Raw genomic sequence first — 14540 nt, forward strand, 5'->3', positions numbered from 1 at the left:
AAATAAATAAATAAATAAATAAATAAATAAACGTTTTCTCGTTGCTATAGCTGCAGTGGTGGACAAGGCTAATGGTTTCCCAGCATCCCAAGTTCCCGTCTTCCTTTTTAAAAAAATAATTAGATCTTTATTGTTCAGATTATTACAGTTGTTTCTCTTTATTTCCCCCATAGCTCCCCTCCACCCGGTTCCCACTCCGCCCTCTGCCCTCACCCCCTCCCCCCACTGTCCTCATCCATAGGTGCCCGATTTTTGTCCAGTCTCTTCCCACATCCCCCTCCCTTCTTCCTTTAGCTCAGAGAAAACTCCTTTCCCATTTTTTGGAAGGACACACGCAACAGCCCATATTCCCCCAACCACTTCTGCTGCCAGACCTTCCCTCTCCCTCCCCCTCCTTTCCCATTGTCTCAGAACCAGATCTCAAACCTACATTTTGATAAAAAGCAAAGCTGTTGATAAGCAGCCCTAGACTTTTCAACTACACACTGTTCAGTGAGAGAAATTAAATTAGATCTAGTTTTCTTTTCTTGGGGTGTCTTTGTTACACCAGCTTCAAGTGCTCCCTAATCAACACAGTGAGTTGTCATTTGGTTCCTGCTACGGTTTCCCTGTGAGCCTCATGGGAGTAGGGTTCATGTCTGCTGTTACTCCTCACTGGGTCCCCAGCACATGGCACGGTGCCTGGCACACTGGGGGTCTTAATGTGTGAAAAGTGGGCAGGGACAAAAGTAGAAGTCCCAAGGGTGAGTCCCTGGGTTTGTGGGATAAAAGGGGCGACACAAGTGAAGCTAATAGTATTCATTATTCTTTCTTTTTTAAATTCTCACCTGGGGATACATTTATTGATTTTAGAGAAAGAGGGAGGGAGGGAGAGAGAAACATCAATGTGAGAGGGAAACATCGATTAGCTGCCTCCTGTACATGCCCCAATTGGGGACTGAACCCGAAATCTAGGTATGTGCCCTGACTGGAAATTGAACCTAAAATCTTTTGGTGCATGGGACAAAGCTCTAACAAACTGAGCCACCTGGCCAGAGCAGTATTTTTTTTTCATACACACACACACACACACACACACACACACACACACATCTCTATATATAAAAGCCTAATATGTTAAGTGTCCAACTATTCGACTGGTAGCTATGACACACCCTGACCACCAGGGGACAGACACTCAATGCACAGGCATGGAAACATGGAACAGACTGATGAATCTCAGAAGGAAGGGTGGAGCAGGGGAAGAGATTAACCAAATATCTTATATGCATACTAGAGGCCCAGTGCATGCATTCATGCACTGGTGGGGTCCCTCGGCCTGGCCTGCAGGGATGGAGCTGAAACCAGCCCAGTGCATGGATTCGTGCACCAGTGGGGTCCCTTGGCCTGGCCTGCAGGGATCAGGCCGAAACCGGCAGTCTGACATCCCCCCAAGGGGGTCCCAGATTTCGAGAGGGCACAGGCCAGGCCGAGGGACCCCACTGGTGCACAAATCCATGCACCGGACCTCTAGTGTGCGTGCACGCGCGCGCGTGTGTGTGTGTGTGTGTATATGTGTGTGTGTGTGTGTGTGTATATTTCAGAGAGAAAGGGAGAGGGAGAGATAGAAACATCAATGATGAGAGAGAATCACTGATCAGCTGCCTCCTGCCTACTGGGAATCGAGCCCGCAACCCAAGCATGTGCCCTTGACCAGAATCGAACTGGGATCCTTCAGTCCACAGGCTGACGCTCTATCCACTGAGCCAAACCATGTCGGGCTCTGCCTCCCTCTTACAAGGACCCTAGTGATGACATTAAACCCACGCAGATAATCCAGGATGCTCTCCCCGTCTCATGAGTTTTCATTTCATCACATCCGTGAAGTCCCTTTTGCCAGATGTAACATCCACAGGTTCTGGAAATTGGCACTTCACATGTTCAGCAGAACCACTATTCTGCCCACCACTGAAGGGCAAAAGTACGGAGCCTGCTATGGCATCCTCAGCGTGGTGAGCTCATGCAGCCACACTGGGCATGTTTCCCAAGCCCTGGGGATAAAACAACCTGGTCCCTTGGGAGGAGCTTGTGGTCTGGTCCAGGAGAGAGAAAGTCAGAATACAGCACACTAGCCCTGGCCAGTGTGGCTCAGTTGGTTGGGCTTCGTCCCATGCACAGAAAGTTTGCAGTTCGATTTCCAGTCAGGGCACATGCCTGGGTTTCTGACTCGATCCACAGTAGGGGGTGCTGCAGGAGGCAGCAATCAATGTGTGCTCTCACATCTATGTTTCTCTCTCCTTCTCTTTCTAAAAATCAATTTTTTAAAAAGAATACAGTATGCTAAGTACTCAGTTAGGGTGTGATAAGGCACCAGGGAAGCACATATGGGTCAGGCAAGAGTTTGCAGGGGAAATAGCATCTATTCTGAGACCTGAAGGGTGGGCAGAGTTAGCCAGGCAAGCGGGACTAGAGAGCAGAGACCAACTCGGAGCCTTCACGGGTGACAAATAAAAGGAACCACTGCCTCAAAGATCATAAATTGCTTTGCAATTGTTAAATGTTAAACATTCCCCTAGCTCTTCCTCACTTAAAAATGAAAGTGAAAGAGGAGACTAAAGCCGGTAAAACCCAGAAGTCTTGACTCAACAAACTGGAAGAGGTTGTGGTGTTGTTTAGTTCTTGTTTCGAAGAGGCAGCCACAGGGAGAAAAAGAAACCCAACAGGTTAAACTCCTGTATGGATCTTAGAAGACTGACATAGCGTGTGTGGACTGCCTGGCAACAAAGATTGGGATGGAGACATGATCAATGGCAGACAGTGAAATTTGCATTATGACTGCTATCCACTCAATAAACATTCATTGAACACTTGGTCTTTGCCCGTCACTGGGAAAAATATTGGATACATACATAAGTAGATTGAGGAATATTGATTAAGGAAGTGAATGGGTGAGTAGATTAACAAATTGATTAATGAAGGGAGGAATGGATACATGGGTGTGAGAATGAATGCCTGATGAGTGGTTGAATGAATGAGTGAATAGATGAAGTCAAGCTGAAGTACAAACTTGACTTTGCACCCTTCCCAGGCCTGGCTCTCTCTTTATACCCCGGGTTCCTTCCTCTCCCTTGATCTCCCACATCCACATGCACCAGGGGGATTGCCCTGGATACATCTGCCAGGGTCGCCCGTTGGTACTAAGACCAAACCCAGAAAGTTCTGCTCCAAGTGTCTCCTCTGATCTCTTCATCAAGTCAATGCACACAGGCGGCTAATTTGACTTCAAAATTCAGTTCTGCTTAACTCACAACTACCCTAGTCTCGTCCACTGAGAGAACTGGGTGTTGAAGGGAACATCATGTCAGCCCGGTGTGGCCCAGTTGGTGGAGCGTCATCCCGTGCACCAACAGGTCACTGGTTGGATTCCAATTCCCAGTCAGGGCACATGCCGGCGTAGCAGCCTCAATCCCCAATAGGGGCTGTGCAGGAGGGGGGTTCCTATGTCTCTAAAATCAATAAAAACATATATGTATATATATATATTTTATTTCAGAGAGGAAGGGAGAGGGAGAGAGAGATAGAAACATCAGTGATGAGAATCATTGATTGGCTGCCTCCTGCACGCTCCCCCCTGAGGATCGAGCCCCCAACCAGGGCACGTGCCCTGAATGGGAATCAAACTGTGGCCTCCTGGTTCATAGGTCAACATTCAACGACTGAGCCATGCCAGCTGGGCTTCTTGGATAGTTTGGGTTTTTTTTTTGGTGTTGGATTTTATAAGTTCTTTATAAATTTGGATATTAACCCCTTATCAGATATATCATTGGCGAATATGTGCTCCCATTCAGTGGGTTGTCTTTTCATTTCGTTGAATTAGAATAATGTTGGCCTTGTAAAGGGGATGTGCCCGCAACCCAGATACATGCCCTTGACCGGAATCGAACCCAGGACCCTTCAGTCCGCAGGCCGACGCTCTATCCACTGAGCCAAACCAGTTTCGGCCAGGGCACGTACTCTTGACCTGAATCGAACCTGGGACCTTTCATTTTGCAGCTCTTATCTGCTGAGCCAAACTGGCTAGGACAATAAAATACTTATATATATTTTAAATGACATCATTTTATACCATTTACTCCTATTATAAATTTCCCAATCAAAATACCTGTCCTGGTTTAGGTCAGTTCCTGAAACAAAAGCCCACCCCAGCAGAGATTGCTCATCCTTCCGCAAATTGGGCACCTGCACGACTGTGTGTTACACATGGGGGCCATGATTCGAGAAGGCAGCATTTTTAATAAAACAGAATATGTTAATGCGCATCCTTGTGGCTGTAAATATTGCTTCGAGCCCGCAACCTGGGCATGTGCCTTTGACGGGAATCAAACCAGGACCCTTCAGTCTGCAGGCCGGTGCTCTATCCACTGAGCCACACCGGCTAGGGTGAAGTTGGAAAATTTAATAACAAGATGTGTGCCCCATTGAAATTAGGCAAAGTCACGAAAGGAACACGGGAGTGTTGAGTGGTAAGAAGCTCGGTGCTGCTAGTGCCAATCCTGCTGGGGCTCAGTATGGCTGGTACCTAATACTGTGGTACTTAGTACTGATTGAGCAATAGAGGCTAGTCAGGAACACACACTTCAGTTATTTTCCAACGGTCAAGGGGGCTGAGGTATTTATATATCCACTTGTGGCCAATGTTGCTAAAGAGCTGCTCCCAGGTCAGGAAGTCCCCACCACGTCCACAGACGAACATGGATTTGTTGTTCCACTTATTTATGCACTAGAGGCCTGGTGCGCAAATTTGTGCATGGGTGGGGTCCCTTGGCCTGGCTGGTGATCAGGGCCAATCGGGGCTGTCTTACCCAGTCTGATTGGGCTGGCCAGCCAACCTCCCTGGAGGGAGGGACCGAGGGAGGTTGGCCAGCCGCGGGAGGCTGGCTGTGGGAGCGCACTGAACACCAGGGGGCAGCTCCTGTGTTGACCTGGTGCACAAATTTGTGCATAGGTGGGGTCCCTTGGCCTGGCCGGTGATCAGGGCCAATCGGGGCTGTCTTGCCCAGTCTGATTGGGCTGGCCAGCCACCCCCCCTGGGGGGGAGGGACCGAGGGAGGTTGGCCAGCCACAGGAGGTTGGCTGTGGGAGCGCACTGAACACCAGGGGGCAGCTCCTGCATTGCGCAGCTTCCCCCTGGTGGTCAGTGCGCATCATAGCGACTGGTCATTCGGTTGACCAGTTTTAATAGTCACTTAGGCTTTTATATATATAGATTCATTGGTTGCTTCTTGTTATGTGTCCTGACTGGGGATTGAACCCTGACCTCTTAGTACATAGGTCGATGCTCAACCACTGAGCCTCACTGGTCGGGCAAGGAACACTTTTTAAAAATATATATATTTTATTGATTTTTTACAGAGAGGAAGGGAGAGGGATAGAGAGTTAGAAACATCAATGAGAGAGAAACATCGCTCAACTGCCTCCTGCACACTCCCTACTGGGGATGTGCCTGCAACCAAGGTACATGCCCTTGACCGGATTCGAACCTGCGACCCTTGAGTCCGCAGGCTGATGCTCTATCCGCTGAGCCAAACTGGTTAGGACAGGAACACTTTTTCTTAAACTTTCCATTACAGGGTCCGTTTTCTCATTCTCCCAGCTTCTCCCTCCCTTGCAATGCCACCACAATGTCTCATCTCTTTGCTATCAGGTCTGGCCCAGCTCCAGCCCTCTGACGTTCCTGAGGGGCAGAACTCTGAACTTGTACATGTCACTTCCATGCAAGCCGTGTTGACCAGAGACACGGAGCCGCTATTCTGGTTGCCATAGCTCCAGCTGAATTCTGTCGCCACGTAGAAGGGCACAAGGGCTATAAAATAATTCGACGAGCAACTTCTCACATACTGCGCACACTTTCGAATGCGCCTTAACGTTGGGCTAGCTGAGCTCTGCCGCCAAGCGGCTCTGTGAGTCAAGCCGGTGGGAAGTGGCTTGAGAGGGTGTTGCAATAAATAGCCACGACTTCCTGATTTTAACTGTGAGGCAGAAACTGGGGGTATACATCAGTGGAGGATTAAAAACGGTGCTGGTTTTTGCATATCCAGGAGTCAAGAGACCATTCTGACAAACAGCAAAACTCAAGGAAGATCCTAGAAAGAGGCGTCGGGGGCCACCATGACCCTCCCATTCCTGGCTCTGTTCTGCGTTGGTAAGTGCCACAGCTTCCTGATTTTAACTGTGAGGCAGAAACTGGGGGTATACATCAGTGGAGGATTAAAAACGGTGCTGGTTTTTGCATATCCAGGAGTCAAGAGACCATTCTGACAAACAGCAAAACTCAAGGAAGATCCTAGAAAGAGGCGTCGGGGGCCACCATGACCCTCCCATTCCTGGCTCTGTTCTGCGTTGGTAAGTATTGGGGAGGGAGGGCCATTGAGGGCGGTGATGAGTTGGGCTATGGAGGCAACTGGACTTGGGGCAACTTGTGGGGTAGGTCATGGGGTTGGACGGGTAAGCAAAGAGCAGGTATTTCCTTTCCTGAATACCTATTATGAACGAGGAATGTGTTGGGTGCTTTACACACATTTTCCTCTATATGTTTCCCCAATTCAGTCATTGCTGAACTTCCCAATTGCATTTTGCCAGATGCTTGTCACATGTCTGTATACTTTTTCGTTGTTAATCCTCACTGGAGGGTATTTTCTCCCATTGGTTTTCAGAGAGAGTGGAAAGGAGGGAAAGGCTGGGGAGGAGAGAAACATTGATGGGAGAGAGACACATCTATTGGTGGCCTCCCGCACATGCCCAAACCTGGCTGGGGATTGAACCTGCAACCCAGGTTCATAAATCAAACCTGAGACCCTTCAGCCCTCGGGCTGACACTCTAACCACTGAGCCACACCGGCAGGGGCACATGTCTGTGTTCTTTCATAAGTGATATTCTTCTTCAAATTGCTTCAGGTTTTTATTCTTTAAATTTTTATTGATTTTATTTTTAAAAATGTATTATTTTTTTTTTACAGAGAGGAAGGGAGAGGGATAGAGAGTTAGAAACATCGATGAGAAACATCGATCAGCTGCCTCCTGTCTCTGCGCTTCCTGGACTTGTAAGTCTATTTCTTTCACCAGGTAGGGTAAGTTTTCTGTCATTATTTCTTCAAATATGTTTTCATTCTTTTTTTTTTATTGATTAAGATATTACATATGTGTCCTTATCCCCACGTTACCCTCTACCCCTCCCCCCCACTCATGCCCTCACTCCCCCGTTGTCCGTGTCCATTGGTTAGACCTATATGCTTGCATGTAAGTCCTTTGGTTGATCTTTCCCCCTTAACCCTGCCCTCCCCTACCTTCCCTCCAAGGCCCGACAGTCCAATCAATGCCTCTCCATCTCTGGATCAGTCCTTGTTCATCAGTTTATGTTGTTCATTATATTCCACAAATGAGTGAGATCATGTGGTATTTATCCTTCTCTGACTGGCTTATTTCACTTAGCATAATGCTCTCTAGTTCCATCCATGGTGTGGCAAATGGTAAGAGTTCCTTTTTCTTCTTCCTCTTCTTAAAGAATACCTTTCAGCATTTCATATAATGCTGGTTTGGTGGTGATGAACTCCTTTAGCTTTTTCTTATCTGTGAAGCTCTTTATCTGACCTTCAATTCTGAATGATAGCTTTGCTGGATAAAGTAATCTTGGTTGTAGGTTCTTGGTATTCATCACTTTGAATATTTCTTGCCACTCCCTTCTGGCCTGCAAAGTTTCTGTTGAGAAATCAGCTGACAGTCGTATGGGTACTCCCTTGTAGGTAACTGACTGTCTTTCTCTTGCTGCTTTTAAGATTCTCTCTTTGTCTTTTGCTCTTGGCATTTTAATTATGATGTGTCTTGGTGTGGTCCTTTTTGGATTCCTAAATAAGTGGAACAACAGATTGCTGTTTCTTGCTCTCTTAAGTCAATAAATACAAATTAAAATAAAAAGGAAATGGGTTGGAAACTAGTATCAGGCTGTGGTATTCTTCTGTGATCAAGACAGAGACAGGCCCTGGCTGGGTGGCTCAGTTGGTTGGAGCGTTGACCCACACACCAAAAAAGTTTCTGGTTTGATTCCCGGTCAGGGCACATACCCAGGTTGTGGGTTCAATCCCTGGTCAGGGTGTGTATGGGAGGCAACCAATCAATATTTTTTTTCTCTCTCTCTCCCTTCCTCTTTCTAAAAATCAATAAAGACATATCCTCAGGTGAAGATTAAAGGAAAAAAAGACAGAGATAGAATGCGAAGAGAACAACTTTCTCACACAGAGTCAATGTTAATCTTGTGTCTTTGTATGACTTCATGTTACATGTCTTAGAAAAATTCTGCAGAACAGTCACATCCCCATATTGCCTGTGAGGAATCTGAGACTGACAGCAGATGTGACACAGAAATGGAGAAGTTCAATTCAAATTCGGGTCTGCACAGTTTCAAAGACAGCAAGTTCCCACTGAGCCAGGCTGGGAACTTTAAAAGGTCAGGATTTGCACTGGACAGTGCGGCTCAGTTGGTTGGAGTGTTCTCCAACGCACCAAAAGGTCTCCAGTTCAATTTCTGGTTGGGCCACATACCCAGGTTCCGGGTTTGATCTGCGGTCGGGATGCATGCAGGAGGCAGCCAGCTGATGTTTCTCTCTCTCAAGTCAATAAACATATAAAAATGCCAAAAGAATACGAATAAAAGGTGATAACTTGGGGTGGAAATATTTGGAGGGTGAGTGAAGGAAGCCATGGCTGGGAAAACCTAGGGCAGGGAAGTGACAGTGGATCCGATGAGCTCAGTAGCTGTTGGCAACCTTTTTATGTAGAGGCCCGAGTGGCAGAGAGGCTCTGGGCCACAAGGGCTCTGTCACAACTGCTCACCACCTGGTACAATGGTCATCATCGAGATGAGATCAGTGTTGGGAAGAGGTGTGAAGAAAAGGGAACTGTTGGTGGAAATGTAAATTAGTGCGGCCACTGTGGAAGTTCCTCCAAAAATTAAAAATAGGATTACCACATGACCCAGCAATTTTGCTTCTGGATATATATATATTCTGAAGGACGTGAAAACACGACCTCACAGAGATATCTGCACCCCTATGTTCATTGCAGCATTATTTACAATAGTGAAAACACACAAAAAAACTTGTGTCCATCAATAGATGAGTGGCTAAAAAAGGACATCTGTCGTCTGTCTTTCTGTCTATCCATCTATCTGCCATGTAGCTAGATAATGTAATACTGTTCAGCCATGAGAAAGAAGGAAATTCTGCCATTAGCAACAATGTGGATGGACCTTGGTGGTATTATGCTAAGTGAGACAAGTCAGACTGAGAGAACAAATACTGCATGTTCTCATTCATATGTGGAATCTAAAAATGCCGAACTCATAGAAACAAAGAGAGGAATGGTGGTTACCAGGGGCTGGGTGTGTGTGTGGGAGAAATGGAAGATGTTGGTCAAAGGGTACAAACTTCCAGCTGTAAGATGAGTAAGTTCTGGGGGTCTGTTATACCAGCATGGTGACTAGAGTGAACGACACTGTATTGTGTATTTGCAAGTTGCTAGGATGTGGCCCAGTGTCCCCTGTAGAGAATCACTGTCCTAAGCTAATCAAACAAGACCACCTACCTTGGTGTCTAAAGGCACACTTCCTGGGGCCAGTTCGGTCTAGAGCTGTAAGTGCGGCCACCAGATGGGAAGGTGAGGGACACAGGCTTCATTCCTCTGAGTCATACGGGTTTTAGATTGCTGAGATTTGCTCTGGAGCACCAAGGAGGTTACCCATGGCCAATGGTAGAGCCAGAGACGCACATGGCCATTCTGAGAGCGGGAAGAAATACACGAGGGCAAAGGACCAGGTCTTCAGCAGCCGATGCCCTTGTCATAGGCTTGGGGTCTCCCCACCTCTTTCTTCCATCTCAGTTGCTGTGGGTGGGTATGGTGTTGTGCTGCGAGGGGGTTTGGGGAGATTACTGCTATTTCTGCTCATCAAAAATCTTTGCAAATGACCCTCTCTCCCTGCTTAATAAGGCTTCAACTCAGTCAGTCAACACGAACTTATCGAACCTTTGCTGAAACCTAGGCACTGTCCCAGGCACCGAGGATATATTCTCTGCCCTCGAGGGGCACAAGTTCTAGTGACTCCAGATATAAAATTTCCCCAGGGCATGAGGAATAACCAATTGGAGGGTGAACGAGGGTGAGCATGCAGGAGGCAACCAATTGGTGCGTTTCTCATTAAAACTGAGGTGTCTTTTCCAAATGGCTTTTGTCACCAATGATGTCTCTCACGGTCTAGAATAGACAGCACCAGGGGAGGGGTGCTTTGCCCTCTACAATGTGACACATCAGAGGACACCTTGGGGTGATAGAGATATTCAGAAGTGGTCATGTCCTTTGTCTTCTCCTCTACCATGAAATCTAGAGACAACATGGCAGGATATGGCAGAAGAATAAGATGGGTAAAGGATGGATGATGGACCAGAGGGAAGGGGGGTGGTGAGAGGAGGTAGGAGAGGGCCAAGGGGAGGATAAATGGTGGTGCAAGACGGCTTGACTTGGGGTGGTGAACACACAATATAACATACGAATGATGTATTGTAGAATTGTACCCCTGAAACCTGTTCAGGAAGGTCATTCTGCCATCTGGTCTAATTAGCATATTAGCTCTTTATTATATAGGATGTGACCCCAATAAATTCAATAAAAAAGGATGAATGATGTGGAGAAGTGGGTCAATTCTGGAGGAAAATAGAAAGGCCACCCAACATCATGGGGGCATTGTGAGAGGAGAGGAACCTGGGATGGAAAAATGGGACAAGTGAAAAAGGTAGAGACACTGTGCAGCCGGCTCCCCGAAGATGTCCACATCCCGATTCCTGGAATCTGTGACTATGTCTCCTTCGATGGCAAAGGAGAATTAAAGTGGCAGATGGACCCAAAGTTGCTAAGCAGCTGGCCTGAGAGAGAGGATCTTAAATTATCTGGTTGATCCCAATGCAATCACAATGGTCCTTAAAGTAGTAGAGAGAAGGGGAAGTCGGACTCATCCAACCATTGCTGGGTGCAAAGATGGGGGAAGAGACGCCCTAGCCAGTTTGGTTCAGTGGATAGAGTGTTGGCCTGTGGATTGAAGGGTCCTGGGTTTGATTCTGGTCAAGGGCATGTACCTCGGTTGCAGGCTCCTCCCCGGCCTGGGGCCTGGTCAGGGCTCATGCAGGAGGCAACCAACTGATGTGCTTCTCTCACATCGATATTTCCCTCTCTCTAAAATCAATGAAAAAATATCCTCAGTGAAGATTAAAAGGAAAATAAAAAAGATGGGGGAAGAGGCCACAAGCCAATGCAAGCACTTCTAGAAACTAAGAAAGGCAGGGGACGGATTCTCCCCTGGACCCTCCAGAGGAACGCAATCCTGCCAACATCTTGATTTTGGCCAGTGAGACCCGATGCTGGATTTCTCACACCGACCGAATGGCAGGATGGTACACTGTGCTGTGATAAGCCAGGAACTGTGCAGTAATTTGTTAGAGCAGCCCTAGGCCACTAACAGAAGCCGCGAATGGACTTTGATGCCAGTTGGGTTCTTGGGGAGGGAGTTGGGCCTGATGGGAAAAGGATGATGAGGGATCCATTCGCAGCAAAAGCCCTGGGTGGTCCCTCGGGGACCAGGTCAGGGTGATGACGTGGGTTCCAGGCAGGAGCTTCTGTCTCATGGACGATTCCTTTGCAGGGCTGTGTGCTGGCCAAAACCTAAGAAGAGATGGTGAGTGTTTCTAAAGGAAAGCCTGCCTTCTCCTTCACTCCAAATTCCCCTCACCCCTTCTCTTTCTTCAGAAGAGCAGGTGAATGAACCTAATCCAGCTCTGGACTCTGCTTCCTTCCAGGGTCACTTCCCAGGCCCTCCATCCGTGCCCGGCCCAGCTGGGTGGTTCCTGCCAATAGTACTGTGACACTGCAATGCTCCATTCCTATCCGTGAGGTCATTTTCAGGGACATAAAGTTTGCTTTCAGAAAGAACAACGTTTCTTTGGAGTCCTTGCCATCTTCTGATTCCCCAGAGGGCCTGGCAGAGTTTCATCTCAGTGACATAAAACTCGGTGACGCTGGAAAGTACACCTGTGATTACAGGACAGGGAGCCCCACCAGAAGGTCACTGCTCAGTGATGTCCTTCTACTACTGGTGACAGGTGAGGACAGGTGCTCAGAATGACACACCATCTCCCTAGGACAGGGATGAGGGGGTATCCAGAGAATGAGAGAGGAGCAAGATCTCACCTCCAGGGTAGATGGGGAGGTGGATGGAGAAGGACTGGAACAGAGCTGAGGACCTGCCTTCATCCAGGGCTTGTAGGAGGCACATCTCCTTCCTGGAGTCAGAGCAGAAAGAGGGTGAGGCCAGGTGTCTGTCACTTCCCACACTCCCTGGGAACCTGCCAGGACAACAAGCCTGAGCGGGGACCCAGGCTTCTGCCCATGACTTCTGAGCTTCCTTCTCTTACAGGAGAACTACTTAAACCTTCCCTCCACGCCCGCCCAGGGTGCAAGGTGACTGCAGGAGAAAACGTGATTCTGCAGTGCCAGCTACCCAAGAATGTGATAGAACCTCACATGTTTGCTCTACTGAAGAAAGGAACTTCAACACCCATAAAGCTCCAGGGTCCAGTAAAAACGGAGACAGACTTCTCCCTTCCAAGTGTGACTGTCAATGATACTGGGGCCTACAGCTGTGTGTACTACGTAGAAAGCGCTCCTTTCTACGCCTCAGAGCCCAGTGATGAGCTCACGATCTCGGTGACAGGTAAGGTTTTTACCATTAGGAGGACGATGGCTGAGTTATCTGCCAGCTGATGTTCTGCCACCTGGAGTACATCGGAGGGAGGTTCTGTCCTTACAAGACTCTGGAGCTTGCGAAAAGTCACGTGGGGGAAAGGAAGTCAGGGCCAGGATGCTGTGGAGGAATGGACAGGAACTTCTGCTAACAGAGGGAGTGTGAGTGGTGGAGAATCACAAGACAGGAGGCTGGGGGGATTTATGATACCTGGCCCCACTAGGAAAATAAGATCTAACCACAAAGTCCCTGCCTGGCAGGTCACACTCATTTAGACTAAAGTGTGAATGATACCTCCTAGAGTCATACAGTAGGAGGTTCCACAAAGAAGGTAGAGGAGGAGGGAGAATAGCAAAGGGCCTGGGAAATACTTTTCCCAGACATACTCAGAGGCCTCCGGACAGATGCGCTTCATTTTCATTCTCTACCATTCATGCCTTTTAGCTCAAGTAAGTGGAGGTCTTCTTTTCCTGCCTAGACTTTTTTAAAAAAGGGATGATTTTTTAAAATTGTGGTAAAAATGCATAATATGAAAGTTACCATTTTAACCACTTAAAAAATTTCTAGAATGTAAAGCTCATATCCTCACACAGGATATTTTTCCATTGATTTTTAGAGAAAGTAGAAGGGAGGGGGAAAGACGGAGAGAGAAACATTGATGTGAGAGAGAGACATCGATTGGTTGCCTTCAGCACGCACCCTGACCAGGGCTGGGGATTGAGCCTGCAACCAAGGTACATGCCCTTGACTGGAATCAAACCTGGGACCTTTAGTCCTCGGGCCGATGCTGGCTAGTGCCAACTGGCTAGTGCTATAAAGCTCTTTTAAATTAAAGTATACTTGATATACAATAGTTTCAAGTGTACAACATAGTGAGATTTCACATTTATATGCCTTACAAAATGATCACCACAAAAAGTCTACTATTCATCTGTCACCACACAAAGTTATTATGATACTAGAGGCCCGGTGCACAAAATTCATACATGGGTAGGGTCCCTAGGCCTGGCCGGCAATCAGGGCCAATCGGGGCCTTCCTTCCCCCGGCTGCCAGCCATGGCCTTTCTTCATTCTGTGCCACACCCTGGTGGTCAGCACACATTATAGTGGGCAGTCAAACTCCTGGTCGGTCAAACTCCTGAGGGGACAATTTGCATATTAGCCTTTTATTATATGGGATAATTGACTGTATTTCCTATGCTGTACTTTACATCCCCATGACTTACTTATATGATAACTATAAGTTTGCATCTCTTAATCCCCTTCACCTTTTTGCCCATACTCCCACGACCCAACCCTCTGACAACTATCAGTTTTTCTGTATCTTATGAGTCTGTTTGTTTAGTTTGTTCATTCGTTTAGTTCTTTTAGATTCCACACATAAGTGAAATGATATGGTGCTTGTCTTTCTCTGACTTATTTCACTTAGCATAATACCGCCTAGGTCTATTCATGTTGTTACAAGTGGCAGGATTCCATTCCTTTTCATGGTTGAGTGATATTCCAGTATGCCTTTGTGTACACACACACACACACACACACACACACACACACACGTATATATCTGCTTCTGTTTTACCCATTCATATATTGATGAACACCTAGGTTGTTTCCATATTTTAGCTATCCTATATAATAAAAGGCTAATATGCAAATTGTCCCCTCAACCAGGAATTTGACCGGAAGTTTAACCAGGGGGTGGGGCTGGCCTGCCATCCACCTG

The 14540-nt window shown here is 47.3% G+C and overlaps 1 protein-coding gene across 3 annotated transcripts in view; it reads left to right on the forward strand.

The window, feature by feature from the left end:
* The first annotated feature begins 5677 nt into the window (after window positions 1–5677).
* LOC102252064 (T-cell-interacting, activating receptor on myeloid cells protein 1-like) overlaps window positions 5678–14540 on the forward strand; it is an 18254-nt gene continuing 9391 nt past the window's right edge. Inside the window, exons 1-5 of one of the 3 annotated variants that reach the window (XM_014528107.1) lie at window positions 5678–5939; window positions 6078–6181; window positions 11720–11752; window positions 11874–12176; window positions 12491–12787. In XM_014528107.1, coding sequence (XP_014383593.1) covers window positions 6148–6181; window positions 11720–11752; window positions 11874–12176; window positions 12491–12787 — 667 coding nt within the window. In that variant the 5' untranslated portion in view covers window positions 5678–5939; window positions 6078–6147. Of the gene's footprint in view, window positions 5940–5965; window positions 6182–6220; window positions 6382–11719; window positions 11753–11873; window positions 12177–12490; window positions 12788–14540 lie in introns of those variants that run through there. The other 2 variants (XM_014528108.1, XM_005879963.2) reach the window with 2 other exon arrangements.

This window comes from Myotis brandtii, unplaced genomic scaffold, assembly GCF_000412655.1.
Source record: "Myotis brandtii unplaced genomic scaffold, ASM41265v1 scaffold619, whole genome shotgun sequence".
Taxonomy (NCBI): Eukaryota; Metazoa; Chordata; class Mammalia; order Chiroptera; family Vespertilionidae; genus Myotis; species Myotis brandtii.